General features: G+C 36.8%; 6 protein-coding genes across 6 annotated transcripts; 2 read left to right on the top strand and 4 right to left on the bottom strand.

Annotated features, from left to right (window-relative positions):
• Positions 1-3,813: 3,813 nt before the first annotated feature.
• On the bottom strand, positions 3,814-5,445 carry PCYB_143820 (acyl CoA binding protein). The gene is made up of 3 exons (XM_004224853.1): positions 5,250-5,445; positions 5,046-5,117; positions 3,814-4,465 (listed from the first exon to the last, which is right to left on the bottom strand). Exon 3 carries the CDS (start codon positions 4,450-4,452, stop codon positions 4,174-4,176), a length of 279 nt encoding a protein of 92 aa, XP_004224901.1. The 5' UTR covers positions 4,453-4,465; positions 5,046-5,117; positions 5,250-5,445; the 3' UTR covers positions 3,814-4,173.
• A 569-nt stretch (positions 5,446-6,014) lies between these two features.
• PCYB_143810 (50S ribosomal protein L33) lies at positions 6,015-7,002 on the bottom strand. The gene is made up of 2 exons (XM_004224852.1): positions 6,566-7,002; positions 6,015-6,316 (listed from the first exon to the last, which is right to left on the bottom strand). The coding sequence occupies exons 1-2, from the start codon at positions 6,708-6,710 to the stop codon at positions 6,126-6,128; spliced, it is 336 nt and encodes a 111-aa protein (XP_004224900.1). The 5' UTR covers positions 6,711-7,002; the 3' UTR covers positions 6,015-6,125.
• A 795-nt stretch (positions 7,003-7,797) lies between these two features.
• On the top strand, positions 7,798-10,557 carry PCYB_143800 (ABC transporter; the record flags this gene model as incomplete). The annotated part of the gene is made up of 1 exon (XM_004224851.1): positions 7,798-10,557. A coding segment is annotated over one exon (2,759 nt), but the record flags the coding sequence as incomplete, so codon positions are not given.
• Positions 10,558-11,682: 1,125 nt separating this feature from the next.
• On the bottom strand, positions 11,683-12,679 carry PCYB_143790 (protein phosphatase 2C; the record flags this gene model as incomplete). The annotated part of the gene is made up of 3 exons (XM_004224850.1): positions 11,683-11,823; positions 11,998-12,172; positions 12,444-12,679. Coding segments are annotated over 3 exons (552 nt in total), but the record flags the coding sequence as incomplete, so codon positions are not given.
• A 7,479-nt stretch (positions 12,680-20,158) lies between these two features.
• Positions 20,159-21,939, top strand: PCYB_143780 (hypothetical protein; the record flags this gene model as incomplete). Its single annotated transcript, XM_004224849.1, has 2 exons — positions 20,159-21,392; positions 21,608-21,939. The coding sequence occupies 2 exons, from the start codon at positions 20,159-20,161 to the stop codon at positions 21,937-21,939; spliced, it is 1,566 nt and encodes a 521-aa protein (XP_004224897.1).
• A 983-nt stretch (positions 21,940-22,922) lies between these two features.
• PCYB_143770 (protein phosphatase 2C containing protein) lies at positions 22,923-24,955 on the bottom strand (the record flags this gene model as incomplete). The annotated part of the gene is made up of 7 exons (XM_004224848.1): positions 22,923-23,124; positions 23,258-23,390; positions 23,572-23,679; positions 23,875-23,938; positions 24,155-24,302; positions 24,495-24,621; positions 24,919-24,955. The coding sequence occupies 7 exons, from the start codon at positions 24,953-24,955 to the stop codon at positions 22,923-22,925; spliced, it is 819 nt and encodes a 272-aa protein (XP_004224896.1).
• Positions 24,956-25,590: the final 635 nt, after the last annotated feature.

The raw sequence follows: 25,590 nt of genomic DNA, 5'->3' as shown, positions 1-25,590 counted from the left end.
ATAATTAAAGTAAAATAACGTAGGATAAAATAAAATGACAGAAAAGAATTGCCATTAAATGCATGGAGAATAAAAAAAAAAAAAAAAAAAAAAATCGCTCTACACTTGTGTACGTATAATCTACATTGGTATGTACATACATGCATCTATGCCGTACATAAATATTCCCGCTGCATGTGTCATCTACTTATGTGCGTAATTGTTTCAGCGTGTACGTAAGGAAGTGTAAGTGCAAGTGCAAGCGCGTACTTGGGTACAGATACGTGCTTTTTTATTTTTTTCCAAACATGTTCACGCGTACACAAAAGGGTACGCATAAGTATAGGTATATTTCCGCGTGTACGCAAATGCATAAACATCCGTGTAGCATATCCGCGGTACCAATTGGGGCAAATGTTTTAAATGTACTTTTTTAAATAAATGCTTATGTGCATATATGTATTGGCATATATATCACTATTCGCACATTTAAATACGTGTACTGTAAAAAAAAAAAATATATAAAACAAAACAAAACAAGGATTATACTTAAGACAGTTAATTTGCGCTTATGACTTTTTGCATAAAAACATTATTCACATTTGGCATTTTATTTTTAAAAAAATTTCTATCATTAAAAAAGAAAAAACAAAATGCACAATGTTGTAAATAAATGTAACACAATTTAATGTACATAAGGGTGTTTCACCAACTTGGGTAAAAAAAAAAAATGCTACAACGCTGAGCATGTACGTAGCTGGCAAGCTGATTTTGCGCACATACGAAAATAAAAGTATGCATATAGGTATATATACATATGTAACTAAACATACATTCCATGGAATGGACACAACACCGTCGCTCTGTGCTACTTGTTCACTTACGTCCTCTGAATAGGTTGAGCGCAGGTTGACGAAATTCATCCATACATATGTAAAAATAATGAGACAACGTCACGAAAACAAGTAAATACAACACAGTCTAGTGGCATAAATGTCAATCTAACTGTCATGGGAAATTAATAGAAAAATAATTATTCTATTTTTGAGGCGCAAGGACAACTTGATAGGAAAAAAAAAAAAAAGAAAAAAAAAGCATGGAATAACAACTAATAAAAATGTAATAATTGGTAAATTAAAAAACGGCATATTAATTGAAAAAAACATGTGATATTTCTTTAAATAAAAACATCATATCGCAAAAATAAAAATTTAATATGTATAAATATATACATACATATAGGTTTAAAAAATTAAAAAAAAAAATATCCAGTTGGTAGAAAGAATATTTTCTTTTTCCATAATATAGCGAAAAAATATATTATATGAATATAAATAAGAAAGCCAAGAATAAAAGGTATTTCAATGACTGTACAAGGTGCAATAAAAAAAAATAATAAGAGCTATTCATATGCTGGTATATGTTGCTATGTCCTTACTTTAGGCATAAAGAGTTTGCCGCAGGGCCTGTGGGGTGTCGTCCTTCCTGAGTATATATGCGTATGTATGCTGATATATCTGAGCCTGTACAGGGATGTATGCCCCCCTTGAGTGCGTACGTTCGCATAAGCCAATGGTACTGAGGACGTACTTAAGCGTTTGCGCTTATGTACGTATGTATGCCTTTATGTACGTATGCCCGTATGCATAGCCATATATATGAGAAAAAATGCATATATGAACATAAAATTGCGAAATACATTTTTTAAGACATTCTTTCCGCTTACAAAGCATTAATCCAGGTTTTTTTTTTTTTCTACAGAACATGTCAAGTACGTCCACAAAAAAGGTAGTCCAAATAGTTGTATAGATATATTTAATATGCACGACTACGTTTCATATACCCCCCCCCCTTGCTTGGGCCAGAACAATGCTTCCTTTTTTTTTTTCGGCCCAAGAAAATAAAACCACTTAATTCATAAATGGTTTCCAAGTCGCGCATAAAATTATTCTAATAGAAAAAATACGTTATAAACACATTTTCTCATTTTTTTTGCAATTGTTGTATAAAATGATGGCTTCATCAACAGCGCGAGTACGCAATAAAAAAAGAAAGGTGTTAAAAAATGAGGAGCATACGTTGTACAAAACAAATATATAACGAAGTAGGAATATAAATTTTTTACGTAAGTTTTTGCATATAAATTACGTAAAAATACGAAAAACTGCGCAAAGTTTCGTAAAGTGGAAATATTTTCTTATATGTCACAAATATGAAAAAAAAAAAAATGTGGGTTGTACGAATGCGTGAAAAATTCTTGCGGATAAAATATGTCAGACTATTTTTGCGCAGATCTATTGATCTCCATTTATTTGTTATGCGCATACGTCACTGTATATTTATTGGGATACAAATATGTATATGCAACACGTCAGTTCTGCTTAAAACTCAAAAAAGGGAAAAAGGGCTTTATTTTTTTTGTTGTTGTTGTATTCCCGTTTCCATTTGGCAGAATATATGTATCTCTGTAGTTCACTACTACTGTTGCAAATGGAGGAAAAAACAATCGTTTGATGTGTTCGTAAAATTTAGCAAATTCGCTTTATCTGTTGCTACGTGGTTTTTTTCGCCGAAATGTAAATCTACATCCTTTTTTTCATACCACATTTATGATGCTGCGTTTTGCTCTGTCATATGTATGTACCATATGCATATTACATACATAGGAACACGTAAAATAGGGACATGTAAACATTATGCTCATTTTTCAAGCATAATTGTTAAAGGTTGTTAACGAATTGCTGCGTATATTATATTAACGAGTTGTTCACTTTTTTACATTTCGCAATAACACATGGAGAACTGCAAAATGGAGAAGAGTATGGTCATTTGGTAAACGCCTGTATGGTAAGTCCACAGCAGCTTTATTGTAATTTTGTTTTTTTTTACAATTTTTAACAAAAAAAAGTTGTTAACATGTTTTATCCTTTTGCCATTGGCCATGAAAAAAAAAAAAAAAATATGTCAAACGATGAAGGTAACAAATTAACGAGTTGCCGAGTTGCCGATTTTATATACGCATTTTTAACAATTCACTATTTTTTATTAACCCTTGTTGCAGTGCAATAGCTGTATTTTGCTTATTATTCCACTTGGTGAAAAAAAAAAACCACATTGTTGCATGGTTCATTTTTCCTTCAATTGACGACAGATCATTTATCTGTTATTTTATTCCTTGTAGCGGTGTTCTTTTTGCTAATTTCTACAGGTGAGATGTGAACAAGGCCAAATCGACTTGGCCATTTTTACCACACTTTGCGCCACTGCACGCCCGCGAGGATCATTACATGAATATGGTCCGCTTATATCTGCGTATGCTATACATTATGTATATTCGCATTTCTGTGTACCCGTTTTACAACTCTGTAGGAAATGGCCTTGTGGATTACGAAACAGTTGCAAGGGGAATGATGCAACAGGGGTGTAAAAGGAGCTACGATTTTTTCCATCCCATTTTTCACTATGTGTGAATTTTTTTTTTTTTTTTTTTACATAAATTGAGAAAAATGCCTTTTAACAAAAAATAGGTGCTGTGCATTTAAACCACTTTAATGAATAAAAATTTAAGTGTTTTAAAAAAATCTCCTCATTTTTTAACTTTCCGAAATAGGCTGATTTGTGATAAGCGCGAAGTTTTTGTACTGCACAGTTTTTTCTTAAAAAAACGTGTCATACGTAGGTAAAATGTAAACTTGTGAATATGCAAACTTGTGAGTATGCAAGCTTGTGAATATGCAAGCTTGTGAATATGCAAGCTTGTGAATATATTAGCGCATAAACTGATAAATGCATAAATATGCAATTATGTAGCTGTACTCACAGGCGCGCATATGCTTTCGTATATATATGCTTACACTTCAGCATAAAAATGGCAAATGCAAAAACGCGTACATAAAAAAGAAGTTTCTTCTACACATTTCATATTTTCGGGGGAGGAGGGGGGTGAAAAAAAAAAGAAGAAATGTTCCCTTCACACCGTGTCATCAACAACACGGCTAGAAATATGCATTCATGAAGATGTATACATAAGCAATTACGCGTTGTTTTGCTCGCATGTTGTAAGTACTTCTATACATTTGCAGCACAACGTGGGATGCTTCGTGATACACACGCAAAATTGTGCCCACAGATTTTATAAATTTCTCCTTATGTTGTAAAAAAATATGTTCAGTTCACATTTGTAAATCTTTTCTTTTATATTCCCTTTTCCCAGTCGGGATACAAATTCTGAACCGTTTCGACATACTTCTTCTTTGCTTCTTCTTTGCTCAAATTTTCAATTGATTTCCATGCTTCATATTTTTTCCTTTCCTGAAGCTTAAACATACTTGGTGCAACTATGTTACAGTTTCCAACTGTGCCTTGCTTAAAGTATTTGTACAAAAGTAATTTATTCTCCAAAGAAATTATTTCACTTTTGGGAAGGGCGTTTACGAAGGAAACGCATTTTTCAAATAAGTCGGCCATACTCATTGTGCTCGGGAAGCTAAAGTGAGGAGAAAAAAAAAAAATAAATAAAAAAAAGGGAGATAAAATGTTATGCAAAAAATGCCTTTGCGAACAATGCTACATGTATGTCGTAGACGTAAGAAGGAGACACTGGCCATGTACACGTGGAAAAAACAGCAAAATTATTTCAAGTGGAAAAAGGAGAGATCCATTTTGAGCACTTCTTGGACGAAGTGTTTAAAAGGTGGAAACGTTTACGCAGCTTGCGTGAATAGGGGGGGGGATAAACTCATATATGAATATGTGTGCGCGTTCGCTCAAGCGTCTAAGAAAATATCCACAAGGTTCGCACGTACAGATGTATACATATGCGACCAGCATTTAAATCTGCTATCTTAGCCTATTCTTTTTTTACTCCCCCCTTAAGGAAAAAACTATGTAATCATGAGTCACAGAGCGGATTTAACCAAATACGAGGGTTATTCAAATATGCAAATTGATGGACGTATAGAAAACGAAAACTTTAAGTGCTCTCATATAAGTCGTATATTTAAATAAGCATCACACATGTTAACGATGGAATCGGATAATTCTACTGAGGCAGAAAATAGTGTTACCTTGTTTGGGGAGAGGATTTACAATTTCGAGGAAGGTAAAAACCAGGTGGATGGCGAAAATTTTGGGGAGGGCTAACAGAAGGGGAAAAAATATAGAATTGGAAATAATATAATAGAATAGAAAGCATAAACGAGAAAATTTTCAAATGAACACGTAAAAATGTGATTCTCCAAAACGTTACAAATATTTTTTTTTTTTTTTACGCTTCTTTTTTCTTTTAATTATAGGGATGGCACATATAAGAGTGTAATTGTTTTGATAAAAATCGAAGCAGTTTGTAAAAATGTTTTATTTCACAGTAGGTGATGTGAGAAGGCTAAAGAAAAATAAAAAAAAAAGAGTAAGTTTTGTTTAAAAAAAAAATAAAGTTCAAAGAAAATTTTCACTTAAAGGAAAATTAAAAAAGAAATGAAATTCATTCGAAAGAAAAATTTCATTTAGCTAAACCGAAAAACAATGACACTATTTCAGTCGTTAATTTTGCTAATGGATGGAGCTGGCCGGAGTTGCATTCAAAATTAGCACTGCCAACGTGCACTTTTTCCTTTTTCGTATTCAAATTTTTTTAAAAAAAAATTGAATTACCATCCACAAATAAACCATAATCGATATTAGCGAATTGTGTGTTTTTTGTTTTGTTCTTTTTTTAGTTGAAAAAACGCAGCTTTATGCTTAAATTTGTTTCTAACAATTTGTATAATAATATATACATTACATAACATGTGTGAGGGGTAAGGGGTAGGGAACATGCTGAAAAATTAATTTTTGAATTTTTTTAGAGGCATGTCAGTCGAAGGAAAATAAAAAAAAAAAAAAAAAATAGTGTAATTTTTACGTATGCGTGCCCATTGTACATATCTAGCCAGATTTAATTTAACGCATCTACGAAAAAACGTTTCGTATCTTCTTAAAATAAGATTTAAGTTTTTAAATTATAACGTTAGTATAAACAATGCAGGGAGTTTCCGAAGAGGAAAAATGAAATGACAAATCGTTGATAAGAAAAAAAGGAACACGGATTATATGCGCGAAAGGGTGTGGGCGTAGAAAAATAAAAGAAGGTTTCTTTTGGCACGTAATTACTTAATTTCTACGTGTAATGTTCTTCTTTTAAGATATTTATTATACTTGTACAACTGCAACTTCTTCGGTGTGTTTACTTTATTTTTCTCTGTCACATATCTTGACGGCTGCTTCCCGTACTTCCTTGCTTCAGTGCATTCTATGACAACAACTTTCCTGTTCTTTTTTTTTTTCCCAAAAATTGTTACTGCAAAACGTGGTAAAAAAAAAAAAAGTAAGTAAAATAAAATAAAAAATAAAGAACCTTTAATAACAGCGATTATTATTTATAAAACGTTGGGGGGTACCAAGTTGCGCGTCATTAATGGTACACATATATGTGCATTGGTAGAGCCATCAAAAACTAAGAGCACCTCGTCAAAAAATTGGCTTTTTTCTTTTCAAAGCGGCGTTTATTAACAACGTTTTATGTCATTTCTTGTTGTTTCATTATTACCAATTCGCTTGCTCCTGCAGCAGTTCTTCAAAAAAGGACCGTTTGTCATTTTTGTGTTGTTTGGAACTATAAACGGTTGGCAACATTTGATGGTGGTTAGAACGAAAAAAATTAAATATAAGAAAAAAATGTCACATTTTTTCATATTCTTTGTGTTTTACTAAAAGGATCTGTCGTCAACTGGAGCGTGGTGTATGTGTAAGAGGGCGCGTTGGTAGGGTAACGTTTGCACGTTTACATCTTTGTGTGTAGTAACCTAGCTTATGTGCACACCGCCCTACCATGTAATTCACTGACCAGATAAACCTTCACCAACTGGATATGTTCGCCATTCGATAATGCGGCTTCCATTTATTTTTTATATTTTTAAGCAACTTGAACTATGGTTCCCTTTCTTTGTGCTCATACTGTAAGGCCAGACGCTCACTTATCTCTCTTCTCAAAACCCACAGGTAACGCATTATTTTCCGTAATATCCTTCTCCCCTTTGTTCGTATGTGCAACTCTGTAAGGAGAAGTACCGCGTAAATTTTTAAGATAATGGGGAAATGAGTGTGGAACTGCGGCGAACGAATAATCAAATGATGGCAAAAAAGGGTTCACACAATAATGATGAAACGGTAAAATAAAAAATGAGCAATCGTGGCTATACTGAAAAGTACGTACTTATGCCAAAAAATATAAAAAAATATAAAAAGAAATAAAAGCCAAATGGGTGTTTAAAATAAAGCTGTTTTTTTTCCCCCTCTTTTTATCTTTATTTTAACGGAAAGGGGAACTATACATACACTGAACGGTAAAGGTAGAGATATTCATATTTGTATGTATACATTGGGACGGATGGCGCGCTGAAAGTTTTTCCCCTTTAGGTGCTCTCTCGCGACACATCAGCAAGTATTTCACGCGCCCCTCCCTTTTACGATATTATGCCTTCCCCTAATTTTTGGAAGCCATTTTACAACTCTGGATGGCTCTTAAGGAAAAAAATAAAATAAAATAAGGAAAAAATTCCTCTCAAAATTGTAACAACTCTGTTAAACATAAAAGAAAAATACTGAAAATTCTTTGCAACAACTGTTTTTAAGTACACGTATATGCCCCTGTTGTGCCTATGCGGCACATAGGCATTTACGGCCAGGCGTCCCCCCTCCCCTTTCTGCAGCAAAACCATTTTAAAGTATGAAAAACTCACTGAAATGGGAAAAGCGTTTTTTTGCGCCTTTGCTGTGTAGAAGGTGTTACATGAGCAATAGCGAAATAAGTAAATTTAAAATCAGAAAAAGTAGCCGTGAGCATGGCCCAGAGGAATTGAAGAAGCCCAGTAAGGTGGGGAACGAAGTGAGGGGAAAACACATCTGTAGTGATTTAACAACCCCATTCGAAATATACAAATGGTCGCACATTCTGAACACGAAAAATGAGAGGTTAATAGATGACGTAATAAGGCAAATGGAAGGAAAAAAAAAAAAAAAAACAGAAAAAAATAGCCCACATAGGAATACTACTATCAGTACCAGCAAGAAGGTTACTCTGAATATACATCGTAGCGATAGCATAGGCGCCTCGCTGGACTTACACAGAGCTGCCCATCGCTATCACATTGTAATAAATGACAAGGAAAATGACATATATGTGGAAAACGAAATAAGTACCTTTTTTTCCAACATGATAAACACCCTGGAAGATCGTTTGTATAATAACCCAGCGGCGATGAGGTTGCTAAAAAGGGCAAGGGAAAACGAGTCGCACATATTTTACTACCTCTATAATAATTTCAAAATTGTACGTGTGTTACCATATAAGTGTTTTTGGCGCTATGAATATGCTGAGGACATTTTCCCCGCAGATCATACGCAAAATGAGGAAGGACAGGATAATGAGTATTTGTTCAAAAACATAGATTTAAATAAACTGGACTTATTGCTCAGGGGGGAAGAAGACATGCTAAGTGGCGCGCAAAAAAAAAGGAGTAGCAAATTAGAGGGCAAATGTAATGGTGATGAAAGGGAATATCTGAATGAACAGCAGGGAGGTGGCAATCACAAATTAAAATTTGTCAATCGGGAAGAAGGGGTCTTACGTAAGAAAGAAAGGTACCACGGGGTAGGAACGAATGATACCTCGCTTGGCCAAATTGAGATAGAAAAGCCAAGTGGCCACAAGGCAGTTACTAACGATGTGTACACACAAAGTGGCTACCATTTTTTGACAGTCCCGTTTGGGAATAAACCTCCAGATAACTCTCCCTGGATAAACACAAAAAGGTTTCTCTCCTCCGTTGACACATCGAATAATGCTAACACTTTACACAAAATGAGATCCCAAATTTTTCACCGTGCTGAAAAATTAGAAGATATCGATATTGCGAGCCAAGGTGATGGCATAAAAAGGGACAATGGGGGAAGCACCGCCAAAAGTGACATTTTGAAGGGAGGTGTGGGTAATACTAGCTCATGCACTGGCGCAGAGGCGAAAAAAGATATACATATACATATAGAGGGGGAAGAACGAAATGATGTGGAAAACGTAATTCAAGGGAACATGGTGGATGAGCATGACTTCAAGTACGACATTGACGTTTTAAATAACAAAATAATATGCATGGATAAATCCGAAAGGACAAATTTTAGAATCAGCAAAGTACCCGTGTCTCCGCTCAGTAGGGCCACCGTTTTTGGAAAGGTTCTGTTGGATATTGCGAGGAATAGTAGCGTGGAGTACATTAAAAATAGGTTGGCCAACGGGTTTGGAGGAGGCGATGCTGCAAATAGCGGTAGTAGTAGCACAATCGTGAGCGAGAAGAACGCGGAAATTCTGGCAAACGGGTTGAGCAAAATGAGAGGAGTAGTCCTAAAGCTGGGCCAAATGATCAGCCTGCAAGATGAGCATCTGTCGCCCATTTTGGGGAAGGCCCTAAAACTGGTGTGCAATTCAGCGGATGTAATGCCCATAAGCCAATTAAAAAGTGTTCTAAAAAAAGAGTTGGGGAAGGACTATGAAAAAAAATTCGATTCGTTTGATTATGTCCCTTTTGCAAGTGCATCCATAGGACAGGTCCATAAAGCAAAAATAAATAATAAAAAAGTGGCAGTGAAAATTCAGTACCCAGGTGTGTACGAGTCCATCGATAGTGACATGAAAAATCTGCTACTTATTAATCAGTATACCAATTTGATACTAAAAAATCTATATATTGAAAATGTGTGTAGAGAAATTAAGAAGGAATTAAAATGTGAGTGTGATTATATTAACGAAGCAAAATATTATGTCCTTTTTAAAAATATTTTTAAGAATAGCAAATATTTTTATGTACCTTCTGTGTACACTGAGTATGTGACGAAACACGTGTTGGTAACTTCCTACGTGGAAGGCATAGCCCTAGATGAAGTCGCAGAGAGGTTCCCACAAGCCATTCGGGATTCCATAGGCCAAAGAATTCTTTATCTCTGTTTACACGAATTGTTTGTCTTTAAAATTATGAACACGGATCCTAATTTGGGCAATTTTTTATACGATCAAGAAAGGGACAAGTTATGCTTAATCGATTTCGGGGCCACCAGATTTTACAAAAATGAGTTTGTTGATAATTATTTAAGACTTGTGAAAGCATCCGTGGAGGAAGACGAATCTAAAATTTATCACTATTCCTATGAGCTTAACTTTTTTGTAGGTAAAGAAATTGAAGAAATGAAAAATTCGCACATCAAATCGGTGATTCTGGTGGGAGAACCCTTCAAATCTCCAGTGTACGATTTTGCCAATAATGATATTGCTAAGCAGATATATAAGCTGTTGCCCAAGATTATTTACAATAGGTTGGTACCCCCCCGGTCCGAAATTTACACACTGCATAGAAAATTATCTGGCTCCTTCTTAATTTGCATGAAACTGAAGGCAAAGGTGGAGGCCGCGCATATCTTTAACACCATTTATGACAATTATAAGTTCACAACGGAGGATACCTATTTGCGGAATAGACTGAGGACATGCTAGGAGTGTCTCTTCGCAGTGAGGTGAAGCGGCAGTATATTCACGTACCTACTTGTACATTCTCCCATACGCAGCAGCACCTTAGTGGGGCCCCCCTTTGGCATTGCAGCCCACCCCAGGCGAGAGCCCAATATGGGAAGACTCCTTCAATTTGTCATCCCACGAAAGTGCAAGTGTGTAAGTGGGCACACACGTGTATACTTTCAAATGCGTATAATTTAATTACCCACACGGTTAGCCATTTCTGCCTTTTTTTTTTGTTACAATTATGAGCACGCAGGGGGCGATTCTCTTACGCACATTCTCTATTTGCTACATGGCACATTTTGCCCCCCATACCCACCACTTCATTATTCGCAGAACATTTTAATTCTACATTTTCTCCAAACGAAAGCATATATTTTTTGGTGCCCTTTTGAAACCTCATCGATGTGAGATTATCCATTTGCAACGCTACACAGAATGTGGTGTGACGTTTTGCCTTTTTTTGAAATGTCCTTATGTGCACCCGGTAAGCGCTACAAGGGATTGGGGAAAAAAAAAAAAAACTCGTCTTCCTACAACGAGCTGTCAAAAGGAAGCTATTCAAAAGATGCTGCTAAGAAGCTGTTAAAAAAGGCGGAGTTAGAAAAAAAGAAGAAGTCATAATCGCGCTTTTCCTTTGTAAAAAAAAAAAAAAAAAATATATTTCACGAAAGGATAAAACATTTTGTGTGCAGGCGGAACAGTTACATCATATGATCGTGGCAACATAAAATTAAAAAATAGCAATGCGGAAAAGCTGCCAAAAAAAAAAAGAAAGGCGTACGTTAGAAGACACTTCATTTCAACATGTACACATACACATCCCTTTTCTCCTTTACCCCAATTTATTATAAAAAGTGATGAAATTATATTTACTACTTTGCGATATCATCGCGCGCAAATTAGCCATCCCTTCTCGTGCAATTAGGCCAGAATGCGTTAAAGCATTTCTTAATTAGTGTGTTCAAAAAAATGAAGGGAGATAATCGCGTGTTGTTTAATTTAAGATCCTGCAGAGCAAATCTTTTAAGTATACGAAATGCGGAGTGCATTTATGTATATATACCAAAAATGTACTAAAAAAAAAAAAAAACAAATGAAATTTAATTATTTTTTAGTTTTTTTTTTTTGCATTTTTCTGATAAATATATAGCTTGTATGGTTATGTCATCCACAATGTTTTCCTCTTCGTTTAGCCAGCGGTCCCAGGATTCCTTGGCTAAGTTCTCAACTGCGTCTTGAACCTTAAGGGGGGGTGAGGCACGAAAGGGATATAAGTACGTAACGTCATTAAAAATTTAACAAGGGAAGCCTCACACGGTTAGAATCCGCAGTTATACAATCGCATGGGAAACGAAAAACGCGACAACATGCGGACGTATATACAAACACACACACTAGCATGTAACTGCCATTACATTGTCGTATCCAAATTCGTAGATCAGGTTAATGGCCTCTTCCGACGAAATGAATTCCCATACTCCGTCACTGCATATCAAAACAAGGATGTCTTCATCTTCGTTTATGTTAATTTCCATGAAATCGGGCTCCGAAATTATACCTATCTGGTGACCGATCGTGTCTCCAATGGCTCTGCGTGCAGGTATGGTGGTAAGAAAAAAAAAAAGGCGTAAATCCGGATGTGCACATACGATGTGAATGTGCACAGCACGAATACAGTATGAGTAGCCCATGTGTACAACGGATCGGATGAAATTCATTTCCGTTACGTGTGTGCTCGGTATGCACATTAGGTATTCACAGGCTGCACGGCGAGTTGAGCTCATAATCGCGACATCAAGAAATGCACACGTATGTACAAATTGATCCATTCGCGGGTACAGCCAAAATAAGAAAACACTACCTTGACATGGCCAAGCCTGGGTAAAACTTATTTTTTAAAAAAACGCGGTAGGGTATGTCCCCCTCGAGCTTCAATACTTGCCCACCGGAACTTATAATTCTTTTCTTCTCGGCTGCGGAATTGGGTTTATGATCTTTCGTCAGATCGAAGGCCTCCAGCACATTTGGGAATCCTTTTTTCCTCCTGCCAAGTACAGCCCTAGAGTCCCCCACATAAGCCACATATAATTTTTTTTCCTGAAAAAGGTGGACTATTATTGTTGCTGTGGTACCACTCATTGTACTATCAAAATAGGCTTTTTTTTTTTTTTTTTTTCTTTTTTTGTTTAATGTTTGTCCCTTCTCGCTTTTGGAAGTATCCTTTTCGTTCGCACGTTTCTTGGATTCGCTTTTTTTCACCTTTGCATTGGAGTTCTTCGGACCCTCATTATCATCACTGTCGTTGTGGTGGTCACTATCACTGTCGCTGTCACTATCGGTGTGGGCATACCTGCCTTTGTTGTCTGTATCGGAGTCTTCGCTAAAATTGTTATCATCATGGTCGTCATCATCGTCATCATCATCATCATCGTCATCATCGTCATCATCATCATCGTCTTCCTCCTCTTCGTCATCCGAATTGTCCAGATGACGTAAACTTAAATCGAAGTGAGTACTAACCACGGAGCTGTTCCTCTGCTTGTTCACTGGCAGCCTTTTGCTGTTCCCACCTTTGTTGTTGCCCTCGTGTTTGTTGGCAAACTCTTCCAAATATGTATTGGTCGTTTTTTCTATGTTGGCATGAATATTTAGGAAGGCATTAGTGAAGACCTCTTTCGGATTTTTTAAAAAATTTTCGTTCTTTATAATCATGTAGGGTAATTCCTTTTGTACATAATTGGACACATCATGTCCATATGGCCCATGGCCATCAAAAATGGCATAAAGAGCTAAGTTCTCCGTCGTGATAATTGTGAAATCATCCTGATTAGGGCTTTCTGGTTTTAACCCTTTTCTGCATACATAGCCTATTCCATTTTCATTTAATTTGTCAACTGCACCTTTAATTTTTACACATTTTTTTTCGAAATCTTCTTGAAAATGGGATGCCCTCACTCCTGCTACGGACGATCTATTTTTTATTACTTTTTTTTTTTCTTCACATTTTTTTTCCTCTTCTTCCTTCACTGGAGTTATTTCCACTTTCGTATGCAAATCATTTTCTGATGATTCTTTAAACCTGTCTTCATTGTCCTTCAGCTCTTGAATGCTTCTTTTTATTTCGTCCGTGTCATTTGGCAGTTCTCCCTTTGTGCTAATTGAGAGTCTCCTTCTTGTGTTCTTTCTATCTTTGACTGATCGGGGGGTGGAAGGGGACATTCAGGGGGTCGTGTGTATATAGGTATATTGGGAAAATGGCATAAATATACACACAAGTTTGCATGCGCAAGTGCCAAATTGTGGGAAGAACACCCGCACGGAAACGTCTACACAATGCAACACGCGGAGTGGCGTATCAACGAAAGAGCTTCAAAACATGAATATTTGCATACACACACACAGGGAAGGGGGGGGAGGCTACCCCCCGATGGTAGTTACACACAATCGTGTGCACATATGCATATACGATAACGTAAACCCAATAGTAACTGCTAAAACGCATAAACGAAGCAACGGCCATGGTTGTAGAAGCAAAATCGACGAAAAAGGCGAAAAGGGCTCCAAGCATAATTTAATGAGAAAATTTGCACATCGTTTTTCACATCGTTTTGCACCCCATTTGGTGCCCCCCTTTGCGCCTCTTTTTGGTTACCCATCTTAGTAGCTCATTTTTTTTAACTTTGTTTTTAAATGATCACGCAAGAACTATGCATATGCAAAGAGGCCAAGTCAAAGGGCGTTTATATTGTGTACTACGCAACTTTTGCACGGCGCAGTTTTTAACTTGATGAGAAACCTCTCACTCTTGCTCATCAGATATGTACATGCAAGCAAGCATACGTCACGTATCACTCCACTGCTGTGCTGGGCTATCATTCAGTTGGGATGAAACAATTCACACACGTTATGATGTCTGCCACTTATTCGGTGAGTGTACATGCACGCGGATTAACGATTAAGCAAAGAGAAGGAGAAGTGTGCACGGGTGAAGCGCAAAATTGGAGAACACACACGTATGCATAGAAGCATGCACATATTGGAGGGGGGGGGCACCCTTAGCAAAGCTTAGCAACTTTTAACAACGCTTAACAACACTTAAAAAATAATTATATAAACTGTGGAGTGAGGTTTCTTTTACGCATAAGTGGAGAGCATATATGAAAAGTGCATGTCATCACAGGTGTAAAAAAAAAAAAAAAAAAAAAAACTCCTTTTCATATGGCATAAATGTTGATATAGAAATGTAAAGCTACGAGGTATAATACATTTGCACAAATAGGGGGTAAGGGAAACTGGGAAAACGTGTCTTTACTTCCATTTTTGTGTACATTTTTGATTCCCTTCACTTGTTCTTTGTGTACACGTTTGTCATTTCAACATGGTGCATACTTTTTTCATAGCCATAAAAAGGCACTTGCGCAGCTAAGCATATTACGAAGGGACTATGAACATAGGGAGGCCCCTTACGTAGGTTTGCCAATATGCATGTGCATAAACATATGCGCATGCACATGCACATGCACGCGGGGGTTGTTCCATTTTTTATTCACACTTTATACACGCGTGCACAAAGTTGTACAGTCGTGCAGTTGTACACGTACATGTTCTACTGGATGGCGGGTTTGTTTTGCGAGTTTTGTTTCTTAGTGAAGAGGTGCATGTACCCATATCTTTTCTTTTCTTTTCTTTTTTTTTTTTCCCTTAAATATCACAAGGCAAGCATCATAATCGAAGGTACAAGAAGAATTAATTAAAATTGAAAATAAACTTAAAATTATAAAAAATACAATTTTGCAAAAAAAAAAAAAAAGGCAGGCAAAATGGATTAGCTACGCACAAAACTGTATGTACTCTTTTGTACGAACTAAAATAGGGGGAAGAAGGGAACAGAAGAAAAAGAACAGAAAGGAAGAAGCGGGAAGGGGAAGGAGAAGGGGCAAAAAGCAGAAAGTGGGAAACATAAAATGTGCCCAAATAGTTACAATTACAACTACGTGAATGAAAAGCGGCTTAACCCATTTTCACAAAAAAAACATATTCAAAAAGAAAAAAATACTAGAAGAAATAAAATAAACTTGTAAGCAAAATGAACATTACCGTAAATGGTAAAACTCTTATTGCACAACGTTACATTTGAAAGGAAACTTAAAAAATAAAAAAAGGAAAGGGAAAGTAAAGGAAAGGAAAGAAAAGAAAAGAAAGAAAGGGTAAAAAAAGGAAAGGAAGCGACACGGAACGGAACGGAGCGAACGCGAAAGAGGCGCGAATGAAGGAAGCAAGGCGAATAAAGCAAGCATGGCAAGCGAGGCAACTGCACGAAGCGAAACGCAACGAAAACGAACGAAAGAAGGAAAACTTCACAAAACGAAATCCACCGAGGAAAAGCAGAATATATGATGCAAATGATTAATCAGACGATCGGCAAACACGCAAAAAAAAAAAGAAAAAACTGAAAGAAAAAAAAAATTATCTTGTATAGAACGCTTTTCCCATATTGCGAATTCTAAAAGGTACATATCTTTGTGTAACAAATTGGCAAGACCCCAAGGGTAATTTTTTTCCTCTTTTAAAGGAAAAAAAAAAAAGACAAAGGAAATAAAAGAAAAGAAAAACATTTTACTTACGGCACAAAATGTAAAGTAGGAAATCACTCTTGTTTGAAAGAGGCAAATTTACGGCGAGGCATTTTCTAACAATTTATATGTACGTGTAGCCTTGTGCATAATGCATTAAGCATATTTTCATGCCAGCAGGGAAAAGGCAAATGTGCAGTTAGAAGCTTAGTATTTTACAACACTTTGCCATGTGCGAACGCTTTTAAGATAACGATCTCGCGCATGTAAGTTAACACGGATGTGCCCTGTAAAAGTGCACATACATGTGTGTATATATAATTGCGCACACGGCGGGGGGAGGCGCAAAGTTGCGTTCAAGCGTCAACATACCTATATCCAAGTGCGTCCGCTTTTTTTCATTATTCTCACCGAAGGATTTGTTTATAGGCTTCTCATCCGACTTAAATTTGATATTTTTTTTTATCATATTCGATTGGCTGTCGCTTCGAAGTTGTGAAAGGGCGATAGAAAGAATGCTCTTTTCTTTTACTTTTTTTTTTTTTTTTTCCTTCTCGCTTGCGTCTTTCCCAATTCAAGCTTAGTCAACAACCCGTTGATTCTGTCTCAAAGGAAGTGTGTAACTTATTTTGCTTCTTCACCCAGAAAAAAAAAAAATCTACTTATTGCGTTAGCACCGTTATTGTTAATGGGTCTTTTTTTTTCAATTTTAAAAATTGCGACATGGATATTATCTCAAAGTTGTGTAGGTACCACACGTGCATATGCCTAGGCATGAGCTTATATGTATGTTGGTCACGTATCTACCAAAGCTACCTAGGAGTTTTGCATGATTAGCCAAAAGGGATGAGCTCAAAAATGAATGCAAACACGCGTGTACTGACTGTTTTGGAGAAACATAATTACTGTAATGCTCCTTACAACGCGTCAAACATGGAAGGGGTGCTGCTCACGCCTTGTGCAGGGTTTCGTAAGCATGGCATAGGCATCGTGCCGTCAGCTATATGCACGCGCACACTTGTACGTACATAGCTGCCTACAAAAGGTGTGTACATTTAAGCTTATTCCAGTGCACGTGTACCTATTTGTACGCACTACTTTATGTCGACTTGTTTTTCCTATTTATCTTTCCACATGTACCACTGTTCAACACGAAAAGTAGAGGCTTCTATAATTATCATAAGCTGTTTTTTCTTTAACTGGAAATTAAACTCGGTGAATAAATATGCTAATTAGTTCATCTCAAAATGGGGGATAAAAAAAAAAAAAATGACAAATTGGGATGTTGGCATCTACTTAGCATTATGTACAAAAAAATACCTACGCGCACGTTAATGTGTAGTTATTTATGAATTTATTTTTATGTCTTAAATGGATATTCCAACGCGCTCTTTATTTAAGTTTTCCTCTTTTTTTACGAACTTTACATATTCGTGTTTTTTTTTTTTTTTTTTAATTTTATTTGGTCTATCTTTTTAAAACCTCCTACAGAAGTTCATTCGAGTCGAATGACTGCCCAATGTAGGAAATCAGAAAGAATGAATGGCGAGAAGAAGTTGCGGGCGCGCGTATGCACATGCACGTATGCGCAAGTACGTATGCACCTACTAAAGCGCGAATCAGCTTGCTGGTTAGAAAGCCCTACAATTTGCAGACACCTGAGAAAGTGTATTTCCTTTTTATTGCATAATTGAAATGGCATTTACTATATTTTCCAGCAGGGGCTCCCTTTTTAGCTCTCACAAAAATGTTTTATTTTTTCCTATGTACATGCGTTTATGAACATGCAAATGGTTTTTTTACATAGCTAGACGTTTTAGCTAGTTCGAAGTTTATTTTACCCTTGCGCAATGTTTATAACGCCTGAATGTACGTCCTCCTCCTTTACCAGATAGTTAGCTTCGCAGTAATAGGAACCTTTAACACTTAGCCATAAAAAACTGTCACGCAATTCTTACTAATACGTTTGTGTCTTTTATGTAGCCCTTTTGCATGTAGGAGCTTATAAGATGCCGTTACTGGGAGGAGCAGCCACGTTTTAGGTGCACACACTTGCGCGCGTACATGCGGATGTATGTACATAACAGCACCTGAAAAAAAATTGGCGACACTCAAATCGCTGGAAAATATGGGTGGCCAATTTCGCTAGTGCTACACGTTCAAATGTATGAGTTTTTTTTTTCCTCCCCATAGTGTAAAAAATAAAATATATACATACATATGTATGTGTGTGTTTGTACCTTACATTGTGGAGGTTCCAAATGGCATAAATTAGATGAAAACTACTCAACTTTTGGGGATCTTCTGAAGAAGGGCGCAATAGTAAAAAATCCCCATCTTCCCATAACTTTAACTTAATGGTACAAAGGTGAAGTAAAAATTTTTCGAATCTCATTTATTATCACCTCACCGTATAGCTTTACACATGTAATTTGAAAAAAAAAATAAAAAAAAAAAAAAAAAAAAAACAATCGTTTCCCTGGAAGAAATGGTTTATCTATCTGTCGCCATGTATGTACAATCACGCCGCTTGGAATAAAGCTCAATTGAAAAAAAAAAAAAAAAATGGCAATATGCCAATAACGTTGCAACAACGTGGTGATACACTGCAACATGTGGAAATAAAATGTCGATTTTGCCAAATGGGGTAAGGTGTTCAAACCTTTGGAGAAATAACACCACAATAAGACGTTTGTCAAAATTGTATTACGAAACAACCTCCAAAGGGAAGCAATACTCCTCTGTTCGCTTTCACATAAAAGAACATCCCAAATTATCGTCCAGATTATTCCTTTCTTCCTTTCTGTACGCGCGAACAGTTTCGTCCAATTATTATAAACGTAGTAATTCGGTTCGATCCAATTTGAGGAAGTTATCGCCATTTTCGCGAAACTTAGCGGTAGATAAAAGGGAAACCATCAAAGATTAATAGGAGGAGTATGACCCTTATGCCATTTCGCAGCATATCAAGCCGCACCACGCGGTGTTTTATCATGCAAAGCCCCAAACTGGACTTTCGACAAAATCTGCGCATACATAAACATTAACACCGTACGCTCGAGAATGATCCAATAACCCGCTCAAAACAGTGCACACATCAATTTTTATGGTATTTTTTTTCGTTCATTTTTTAAGCAGCTGAATTTTTTCAAATAAGTGGTGTATGCTTACAAAAGGTGAACAGCCTTGTTCTTGTTCTTGTTCTTTCCTTTTTTTTTTTTTTTTTTCAAAAGGGGATGTGTAACTTGTATTCGTGCGTTTCGAAAGGCGTAAGAATCATTCGGCTCATTGCGCATACGTACGCAACGCATTTTTACACGTATGCTCGCACAGGTACATGAGCCTTTGCCTTTGCCTCTACGTTTATAAGCGCGCTGCCAGTTCGTACTTACGGCGCGCTTTTTCACTTGTGCCATTCCTATTTTTTAAGCTTAAAAAATTGGATTCCTGCTGTTTGAGCATGTAGAACGGGAACAAGTTTTTGCGTAGCACATAAATGGGCAAAGGCGGGTGTTGAATTTGCCTGCGTTTATTTTATTTCACTTTATTTTGTTTCACCTTATTTTATTTTACTTTTATTATTATTTTTTTTTTAAATTGTTTCATGCGTCTCCCCCTTTTCATTCTTCAAGCACGCGCAATATATGTTTATAAATGTATACATACGTGTGGTAATTTTTTTTGTTTTTTTTCCCTTTTTACCATTTTTTCACTTCACATTAGTTTTAAAGTTGACTTCATTTCCTCCGATTTGATTATCCCCCGCCCCCCTTTGATCCTTTGATATTCCTCTTTTTTTTTTTTTTTTTTTTTGTACAATGAAAACGCAAAAAGGCCTATTCAGAAGGTATGCGAAACAAGTTATCCAGTTCATAAAGTACACAAAAAATTACGTAAAAGATATAACTGATGAGATAAATGTAAAATCATTTAAGAAATACAAGTACAACTTTTTTTTGAATTTATTGGATCCTTTATTTTTGTTTTTTTCATTTCTGTGTATATGTTAAATTCAAATCAAAATGAGGAATACGTAATTAAACACACGAAGCAGATAAACCCATACAAAAACAACGACATATTTATCCCAGGTGACAATCTCTTCGATAATGAAATCAACAATGTGCAGTACGGAAATGATTTAAATGGGCCAATAAATGTGGCGAGTATTTTACTGGAACAGAAGAATAAAGGAGATGACGCAACTTTTAAAACGAAGGAGGAACACTCCAACGTGGCCCAAATGGATAGCAAAGCGGAAGGGAATAATCGTACAAATCGCCTGAATGGATCAGAAAATAGTGAACATGTAGCGGAAGAAACAAAGGAGAGCCATGTGCGAACACATGAGACGGGAGATGGAACTTCTGAGGAATATTCCACAAATGATAGACAGACAAGTGTAAACGGGGTAAGTGGAAATAATGACGTGTTGAAATCTGTGAAGAAGGATGAGACCCAAAAGACGGATTCCCCATATGGATACGATGAAAAGAGCGGAAGTCAACAGGACGTTCTAACGCAGTCAGGTAGGCGCAGCGAGGGGGTAGTAGAAAAGGGCATCACTGGAGATGTTGAAAGAGGGGGCAACCGAGACACCCACAATAGCCAACTCGAAGAAAAGAAGCAAGAAGAAAAAAGCGTGAAGGAACAAACTAAGGAAGGACTCACCAAAAATGTTGGAACGGTTATTTTTAAAGACCATGTGAACGAATTCAGCAAGATAAAATTAAACGACATTAACAACATCGATTTGGGAGATATCGATAAGTACGAAGTGATGAAAGATTCGGGAAATAAACATAATAGCAATCATGCAGTTTACTCCTTCTTTGGGTGTTTAATATATGTCTTATTTGTAATATTAGGGGCACACATCAATCCAGCATATACCTACGCGTTATGGCTAGTGGAGCCGAAAAAATATGGATTTGTAATCACCACGTGCTACGTTACATTTCAGTACTTTGGGGGCATCTTGGCAAGTATCCTATGCGCACATATGTACGGAAGTATATTTATCTATGCCCTATTACCAAAAAAGGAAATTATGAAAACTTTTTTTTGTGAATTTATTTCCACCTTCTTGCTAACCCTACTGTTGTTAAGTTTGTATAATTACAAAAAAAGATTTATGGAAGAAAATAAAAATGAAAATTCACTCATTTTTAACACGATGAAAGGAAAAAATATGACGTCACTGTACACCTTTAGCAGTTATGAAGATATATACGGAAGTGATGTTTTTAATTCATGTAACTGGGGAGGCAGAAATGAAAATTTTTTCTTTTATGTTTACAATAAATATATAAAATATATAATGAATCATATATTTTATTTACTATTCTTTTTTTTTCTTTACTATTTTTTGTTTTTGTAACGAACACGACGTTAAATCCAATGTTCTCCACGTCTACCCTGTACACATACTTATACTTTAAATTTTTTCAAGCGAATGGTAGTTTTAACATCTCTTCAGTTTTGTTATCTTTTTTAAGTGTTTCCAAAATATTACAGTTGTTGAAATTGTACATTACGTCGTTACCCCTGTGGATAGGGCCATATGTCGGATCAGCCTTTGCGACAGCCTTTATGAAATTGTTCAAGGAAGGAGAAGAAGAAATTGTTAATGTCATTGACACCAATGTGTATAGCAGTAACAGAAGGAATGAGAGGATGCCGCTGATAGGGAAACATAACGCCAAGCGAAATGCCTACCTTGTGGAATATGACGATAATATTCACCATAATTCGAGCAACTACTTAATTCCGAGTGTCTTTTAATGATGTTTTATGAGAGCGACCCATTTTTCGTAGGGGCGCGACAAAGCTGCGAGGTCGTTTGCCCCAGCAGAGGGCGTTTTTCCCCCGTTTGTAGCGGCTAGCGTCTGTTCTGATGTGCTGCTTCCTGCATACGCGCGTATGCCAGCACGGAAGTGTGTACTGAATTCTTTTTTATACCTCATTTGGATAGCCCACTTGGCTAGCCCATTTTGCGAGTCCACTTTGCGAGCCCATTTTGTTGGCTCACTTATTTACCCCTTTTTTTATCTTATTTTTTTGTTTTCCCTTGTTGCAATAATTAAAATTTGTTGACCATGTGAATCAAACTTAATCAACCCCTCCCCCCCTCATCATTCCTTCAAATTAACCCTTTTTATTTGTGTAAGAACTTTATCAAAATAACGGTGACATTGTCCTAAAAATGGGAAAAAGGAGGACGCCAAATTGCGGCAGTAATGGGGCAAACGGGCGCGCATAAACGAACTCGCATAAAGGAACGCACATAAACCAACGCGCCCCCTTCGGTCCAGCTGGCCTATTTTCTGCTGAACGATTCTTATCCCGTGGCTTTGAATGTGCAAAGTGCGACGTCGCAAGAAAGGGCGCAGGAGCACACGCACGCATAAATATACATATACATATACACATTTTTACATACACACATGCGCTAAAATGAAAAAAGAACCTCCTTAACAAACAGCTGCCAAACCGTCCAGCCCCCCTGTCTCCCACATACCTGTGACTTCTTATCCACAATGGCATGCTCAACCATAATTCTACACACATTTTGGGCATCAAACACGGTTTTCTTCTTTTCAACATTTACCATCCTTTCTTCCTGTGAGGCAAAAACGTAACCGTGTTGTGTCAATAAGTATTAAAAGAACGTTGCGAAGATCGAGTGATGGGTTACACTCACGCAGGCACATTCCGTTGTGGGCATTAGCAAACATGTGCACAACCCCTCATACGCACACGCCTTTTCAATTGAGCGTACTAGCGCACTGTGACTCCTTCTCTCGCTTCAGCTGTACCTTCCTGGACAAAGATACTATCTCATTCATTATATGGTTCACATCCACAAAACTAAAAAACCCATCGGTGCCCATGATAATAAAATTGTCGTCGGAGTTTATTTTAAATTTTTTGAATGTCCCTGTGCAGAGCAATCCGTATTTCTTCAGCCTGTATTGGGGGGGAGGAGAGCAAATGGGGAGAAGGGGAAAAGGCATACAAGTGTGTGCAAATAGACATATATGAAACACATGTATGTACCCTCCCTATGTCCAGGGGGACGTGCTCCTTTTCTCCAACTTACATAAGATCCCCAAAGGCTCTCGTCACATCAATAATGTCATTCACTCGGCCATTCTCAATCCTTCCACCATGTTTGATAATCCTCTCCTTTTCGGACAGCACCCACGGCTTATGGATATCCACTAGGTCTATAGCTGCGCGGTTATTTAAAAAAAAAAAAAAAAAATGTGGCCACATATATGTACATATATACATACACATAAAGGCAAACATTGAGGGGGCTAACCACACAGTGGTGAAAGTTTTCCCTCATATAAAATCCAATTTAAGGATTCCCCCTTCTGCATAGTTAAGGGAACCAATTTTAGGACACACCTTGGTTGGCATTATTCAAAAATCTGCACAGATAGGCTGATGAGTCTCCTATATTTATTATATACGCGTAATCATCCTTAATTAATATAATTACACACGTAGCTCCGTCTGGAAAAAAAAGCAAAAAATTACACACAAGGGAGTGACTCCCCCGCATGAATCATCAAGTAAATTCTTAACACTAGCAATGTGCTAAAGGCACCTTTTTTTTTCATGTTCAAATATGTGTTGTGTAAAAGATCTGCTAGTTTTGCATTTCCTCTTTTTTGGGGACTCTACTTTTTAATAAACTTTTCGTTTTACCTCTGCACCCGGGAAACTGCACGGATAATTTTTCGTCGATTTTTTTGCATGCATTATTTACACCCTAAAAAATTTGCAGCAAGGTAGACGTGAGCACATGGAGAAGAGAAGAATCACGCGAAGGGTACTCTCATATTTATAAGAAAAAACAGTACACACGCAAACTATAGTGTGTTTATATAAAGTGGCATAAAGCAAAGATTGCCCCTTTTTTAACGTCCTTCAAGAAGGAATAGCTACGCATACCAGCAGCATAAAATGTGCTAATTTTAAAACTTACAATTCTTATGAAGTGGTCTGGTATTGGAAGAGTCTCATCGTAGGTCTCCTGATTGGCCGCAAAACTGTTCGACAATTCCTGTGCCAGATTTTTCTTCAAAAATGTGGCTGTGTTTTTTCCGTTATGTCCATCTATCAGGCAAAAGCAGCTGCAAAAAAGGAGAAACGGGAAAGGGGTGCGAACTGTGTGGAGGAATCTTACCCAAGCGAATGGCACATCGGGAAGGGGAGCAACAAAAACCACGTCAAAGGAATACAAAATTGTGGGAATCACTATGAATGACACAAATAAAACCCCCTAAATTGTGGTATACTCAAAGTCTCATGCACATTTCTATTACGAAAAATTAAAATTGGGGTGCAAGCTCTTATTGAAGGTCTTCAAATTTTCGCAAATAAAAAACTCATCTTCATAGGTCTTCTTTACGCCCTTTTCTCCATACCCATCACTGACTATTGTGTAATTCTCTGGCGAAAAAAAAAATGAGCAAGAGGTAGACATGTGCACCGTGTGTAACCTAGTACGGGTAACATGCGTTACATACAATTTGGCTGTGTAGAAACACCGCTAAAAAATAAACTTTCAATTTTTTATAAAAATTGCACTTGGGTGTAAATCCACAAAGTAGTCGCGGTAAGCGGCGTTTGCTCCAAAGAGAGTGCAAGCAGGTATGTATGTTTTTATATGCATGCACAACTTGAATAATTAATGGGTTTCCCATTATTTGTTGCGCGAAATGAGAAGCGTTTTTTTTTTTTTATTACTCATGGGTATTACGTGTGCTCCTCCGACTACTGGCATTTTTGTGAATGGGTTAAGTGAAAGGGGAAGATGCCGTGCGGAAAGGCGCGAAATGGAGCAACAGGTTGTGAAACCAAGTGGCAAAATGCGTCATAACACGATGTAGCTCCTTCCCCACCTTCACTAAATACAAACTTTGAGGCAACAAATTTAAAAAAACAAAACAAAATCACCAAAAAAAAAAAGGACCCCCTTTTTACGTATTTGAAAAGGGGCTCTAAAATGCACAAGATAAAAAAAAAAAAAATGTATCTATTAGGAGAATCAATTTTGTAACTGAAAATGTAGATCCAAATTGGTAAAACCGACGGGGTGGAGTGCGAAACAGCGCAGCACTAGTATGAGGTTCTCTTCCCGTTGGAACCAAGAAAATTTTCGCACAGTTAAAAGTACGCATGATACTTATTTGCCTTATTTTAACGAAGTACCTTTAAATATGCACAGCTATGTAGTAACTACACCTTAGGTGCAGTTTCCTTATATTATTTTTTAACATTTTTTTTTTTTTCCTGGAATCACAACCTGTGTTTCTCAAAAAATAAAAGAATACGAGTCAAACAGGTTAATATTATTTTGGGTTCCTCGTCGAAAAGTGTAAAAAAAGTAAAGAACCAAACCCTTTTTTTTTTTTTACT

This window comes from Plasmodium cynomolgi, chromosome 14 (assembly GCF_000321355.1).
Source record: "Plasmodium cynomolgi strain B DNA, chromosome 14, whole genome shotgun sequence".
NCBI lineage: Eukaryota > Apicomplexa > Aconoidasida > Haemosporida > Plasmodiidae > Plasmodium > Plasmodium cynomolgi.
Note: the sequence above shows the minus strand (reverse complement) of the source record. Positions and strands in the feature narration are given on the sequence as shown.

Coding starts and splice junctions, on each gene's coding strand:
- PCYB_143820 (XM_004224853.1), bottom strand. CDS start 4,452: ATGAGTATGGCCGACTTATTTGAAAAATGCGTTTCCTTCGTAAACGCC.
- PCYB_143810 (XM_004224852.1), bottom strand. CDS start 6,710: ATGAAAAAATGTGACATTTTTTTCTTATATTTAATTTTTTTCGTTCTA. Junction 6,317..6,565: donor CTGCAGGAGCAAGCGAATTG/GTAATAATGAAA, acceptor CACGTTTTGCAG/TAACAATTTTTGGGAAAAAA.